At 42.6% G+C, this 5,278-nt stretch overlaps 1 protein-coding gene across 1 annotated transcript; it reads left to right on the top strand.

Annotated features, from left to right (window-relative positions):
• Positions 1-449: 449 nt before the first annotated feature.
• Positions 450-4,559, top strand: LOC104615883 (trypsin inhibitor ClTI-1-like; the record flags this gene model as incomplete). Its single annotated transcript, XM_010287552.1, has 2 exons — positions 450-559; positions 4,514-4,559. Coding segments are annotated over 2 exons (156 nt in total), but the record flags the coding sequence as incomplete, so codon positions are not given.
• Positions 4,560-5,278: the final 719 nt, after the last annotated feature.

Genomic DNA, 5,278 nt, shown 5'->3' on the forward strand with positions numbered 1-5,278 from the left:
GCTGGCGTACCGGTAGCCCTGCCCAGGCCCGGGAGACACCCCAGGCGTCTCTCCCCACAGCTGCGGGCTCCCGGGAGCCTGGCACCCGGCTTGCCAAGGGCTGCAGCACACATGCCCTGGGGATTCCCATCTCTTCCCAGCTCCATCTGTGGTTGCCCTTCACGGTAACTTGACGCCCATGTGTCCCGCTGATGCTAAGGCGTCGGAAGGAGCGGCGTTTTGTAGCACGCGTATCCCCTGACGCCACAGCTCAAGCCGTGCCAGGCAGTAGAAGCCAAGCTTCAAGCGATAAATTCCCCTAAGAGCATGAAAGATCATGGGGCACTTTTTAACGCTCTTTTCTGTCCATGAGCGTGCCAGTGTTCTTCAGAAACTCTCGGATCCACCGCTGATCGGAGACCTGTTTCAAATGGTGTGTCTTAGACTTCTTACATACCTGTGTTCCCTAGCCCGCTTGCTACAAGTACGGTGTGCCTGGATGTCCAAGGGACTACAATCCAGTCTGCGGGACAGATGGAGAGACCTACTCGAATGAGTGTGTGCTCTGCCTTTCAAACAGGTAGTTACTTAATTGACATCCTAATCTTCTCTTCCCTATATCCAAGCAAAATATTCACCCTGACATCCCAGTTAACTGACAGATTATTGGCTTTGGACCATTCGCGGTCTTTTAAGCTGCAGTTTTAGCAGTGTCCTCTCAACTATCAGTCCCTTGCAACAGCTTTTATCATGATACCTGTAAATGGCTTAGATGATTGGATTCAGTTAGCTGGGAGTACTGAATATTTGCTTTTGTAATTCTTAAGGAGGAGCATCTCAGAGGGGGTCACGTTCATGCAGTGTCACATTGCCATTACGTATAATGCCAGCCTCTTCCACACTCTCCATCAGAAAACATGAAATATCGCACACAAAATGCAGCTTTTACTACAAAAGGTTTACATTCAAGATCCAATCTCCTGTACTCCCTTTCACAGGGAAGAGTAAGAATGCCAAATGTTAAGAGAAAATACTATTTTGCCATTCAGGTTGTTTAAAAATCAAGAAAAAGATCTCCCAATATTTGAGAGAGGGTATTTTTTTAAACAAATTGAAAACAGACAATCAGTACTTAATGAGCATTGCTACCCCCCATTATGATTGATTGGAAGCCTCTATAGAGCATCCTCTGAGTACCAACTCGGAGGAACTGCTTATGAATTGAATTTGATGGTGAAAGGTATTTATATAAATGAAATAACAGAATTTCTGTTTCCAGCAGAGGGAAGAAGTGAGAGTAGCACAACAGCAGTGATGGGCATTTACAAAATTACAAATAGATAGATCTCAAGAAAGGGAAGGCTGAAATATGTTTCTGACTTTGGGGTGGGGGAAATATTAATTGTGATTAGATAATTTACAATTAAATATTAATTGTATATTATTAAAAATAAATTACAATTAAATATTAATTGTGACCAGATAATTTACAGAATTCAAATGACCGAGATAGAGGGAACATAAGGAAAGTGTCAGAGGTATGAAAGGGTACTTAAGGAAATAATATTTTAAAGAAAGTGCCCAAGTGTGTCAAAGTATGTTTAAAGATATGCAGATCTGCAGAATTTGGTAACATCTTCACCACAGTACATCACAAATTACCCAAGTAAATAACAAGTTGCAAAGGGAGTTGGTAAACCTACAATCTGGAAAAAACAAAACAAAACAAAACCCAACACAAAAACAACCAGGGAATCAAAGGGAACACAGTATAATCTGTGAAAAGGGGAGAAAAGAGGTGCTGATACATTGCATATTAGGAGCCTACCCATCTTTGCTGCCTAGAATGATGTTGGAGTAAGTTGTTAAGCGGTTGACTTGTAGACAGACAGAGGTAAAAAAGGGAGTAAGCAAAACTGATACAGATTTGTCAGAAAGCCAATCAAATCCATGAGATTTAGTTTTTTGGCAAGATAACTGGCCTAGCAGAGTAGGAAGAAACAGAAGTGTTCCTCCATGACATTAATAAGGCATTTTACATAGCTCCATTTGACATTCACATAAGCAGACAAATTGTTATTCAGCTGAAATTGTTACAGGATGAAGTCAGAGCAGCTTGAAATGCTGTGGTTTCAAAGCAGTAATCAGCATTTTACAGTCAAATTAGAAAGAGCTATTAAGTGGGATTTCCTTTAGGTGTGGTATATAATTCAATATTTTTGTAATAAATTGGATATCAGAAACAAGACAATAAAAATTTGCAAAATGGCATAAGATACAATGATCTGTGCAGGACAATATCAAAATTCCCAGGGAACTGGAGAAATGGACTGAAATCAGTATTATAAAAGTCAAAGGTAAGCGCTAAGTATCGCACATAGGGTGCAAATCCATGTCGTGGAGATACAGACAGGAGGTCTCAGGACCTAAACAGTGTATTTGATCCCTTCTCAGAGCAGAATGATGGGCTTTGAGATCTAGCCTTACATTTCTAGGATGTTTCATTTTTTTAGGCATGATCCCTCAGTTTCAGATGGCTGCATGGTAGATTCCTAAATACAGCGCTGCACATAGCAGAAAGCGTTCTATAGGCAAACCTGCTGTTTATTTCCACTCAGTTCTTTAAGTAATTCATGATGGGGTTTACATCTTATTAGTATGAGATGTAATGTACATGCTTTGTGTGAAACACGGGATTTAATCCAGTTACACACACAAGACAGATTTTTATCTTAACCATCTTTTTTTTCTGGCATCTGATCACAGGGTGATTAGATACTATTCTGATTTTTTTTCTTTATTCAGTAGTTGGTGTATTCAGTGGCTTTCTAGTTCAGTCTGGAGTTGTTCTAAAGTGTTTGACTTGGCATGAACACAACAAGGATAAAACACTTTTATTGGAAGAATTTCAGCTTTGAAAAATGGTTCATAGTCATAAGCAATGGTCATTTCATTTCAAGGAGTCTAAGGTACAGTCATCACACTCCTTACAAGGGGAGAACAAAGAAATCTTTCTGCCCTTCTTAAAAAGCTGCATGACCAGTGGTGGCTGGGATAAATAGTGTAAAGTGGCAGTGTAGAAACAGATATATGGGCATATCCCATAGTGAATCACAAAACAGTCAGTTCTAAATTAACTTAGCCGATTCTCAACAGCCAACTTGCAGGTCGCCTCCAGCCCGTGTTTAAGCCCATTAAAGGACGTTTTAAAGGGAGTTGTACTTCCCTGATGGCCAAGGCAGTACCGCCCATGGGCTCTTTTAGCCGTGCAAGACTGTGTGGGCACCTGGGGAGCCCCGTGTGCATCAAGAGTGCTGCAGGAGAGGTTGCTGTGGCTGATCCACAGTAACATGAGACACCTGCAGCAAAGGTGCAGGACAAACCCTGCTCATCCTTGGTTCTGTAGTGCAGCCCATTAACTGTAGACCAAATCTGGTCTTCCTCTCTGCCTTTTTTTTTTTAATTAAAGCTTAGATCTAATCCATTCTTAAGTGGGTGCTCAAATGCAAATCACAGATCTCTTCCACACTTGGTGTCCAGTAGCAGTGACAACAGCTGATCTTAATTTAAACCTAGTCTGGCAGCACCACAAACTCTTTGGAAACAGACCCAGCAGCCGGAGCTGTCTCTGCAGGGTTTAGTGTAAGGGCTGTCCTTCAGCCAGAACTTTTCCTTACATCTTTACATGTGTTTTACATCCCCTGGGCTTGATTTTTCCTTTCATATTCCTAATCTGTTCCACTGCCTTCTGGTTAAAAGATCCCTGATACAACTGTTAGTAGAGATTATCCCTGCTTTTGGATAATCATAAGCCTCTTGAATTTCATGAGGAGTAAAAACAGCTTGATCCTATTAAGATAGGAAAAGGAACCGAAGATCTAGGGCAGTTTGCATTCTATCACCTTCTTTTTGTGTCTGCACTTGCTTGGTAAAATGAGATTTGTAAATGGAGTGCCCTAAAGTACCATATATGGGACTTCCAAAAAAAAAATCTAATGTTCCTAAACTAAGGGAGACTTGGCTAAAATTTCCATAAAGAAGATTCCAATGTTCAGAGAACCACATGTTCAAATTTTAGTGAAGCCTGGGATGCAGAGATGCATCAGGTTGCACACCCTTCCCACTGAATTTCCATGTGAAAGGGGGAGATTTTGTAATCATTAGAACTGTTTCCTACTTCAGGGACTGTGAAGTTTGACTTGCATTAGTGCTTTGTAATGGACACTTCAGTCCTCAAGGCGAGATTTGTCATGTGTTTTGATACGTCTCAGATTGGCATGTGGCTTTGTCAGGTTTTTATAGGTAACAAAGCCCAATGCGAGGCTGTCTGGTATGCTGCTTGCTCTGTGTGTGTGATTCATAAGTCTTTGCATCACAATTACTTTGCAGCAATGTTTGCCGTACGTGATGCAATTAAATGCATCGCTGCATTTAATTGAACACATAGAAAGACATGGGGGAGTCCGCTTTATAAAATGTCTGTCAAATTCAAGTGTAATGCTTCTCTTCTAAAATATTTTTCTTCTGCTTGCAGTGAAAATAGAAAGGATGTCCAAATTTTCAAGATGGGAAGATGCTGATATGGCAGATGGCCACTTTTCAAGCAAGTGAGGGGGACACAGACAATCCAAATGGAAACAATGCCTTAAATGTACCTTCTATGTAGCCTGTCTTAATAAATGAGCTTGCCTGTTTAAACGAAGTGCTGTTACTGTATTAAAACCAGTGTTTATAAACATAGCCATAGTACACTTATAACCTGAACCCCCATTTATTTTCTCATGCAAGATAGATCATAGGGTAAGAAAGAGATGTCCTGACCGTATACTGGGAAGTCAGTTGTTTGGAGAAGGAAACGAACGGGTACCCAGTGCCATTTCCACAGCAGCACCTGGGAGCAAGGAGGCCCTAGCACCTCTGCCGCAGGCACTGCTGGCAGCAGCCACGGCTCCTTGTTTCTGGGAGGATCTGAGCCTGCAGGTGCCAACGACCCCCAAGGAGCCACTGGAGGGGTTTCCTGTGCCAGCTACCGAACTGGTGATGGCGGCCTGACATGTACCAAGCCTCTTCCCTAAGCTCCCTACCTGCAGGTCCTGCTGGTGCAGGGCAGCGATCTGGGCACCCTCTGCTCCTGCTGCAAGTAACGGCAGTTTCGGAGCGCTGGAGGTGTGGGCAGGGGACATGTGCTGCCCCCCAGGCCCCAAGCCCTGTGGGCTCTGATCCCTGGGGCGTTGGTGTCACCACCCTGGGCTGGTACCCAAGAGCTACATCAAACACCAAAGGAAAATCGGAAAACTCA

Source organism: Phaethon lepturus, unplaced genomic scaffold (assembly GCF_000687285.1).
Source record: "Phaethon lepturus isolate BGI_N335 unplaced genomic scaffold, ASM68728v1 scaffold56905, whole genome shotgun sequence".
Lineage (NCBI taxonomy): Eukaryota > Metazoa > Chordata > Aves > Phaethontiformes > Phaethontidae > Phaethon > Phaethon lepturus.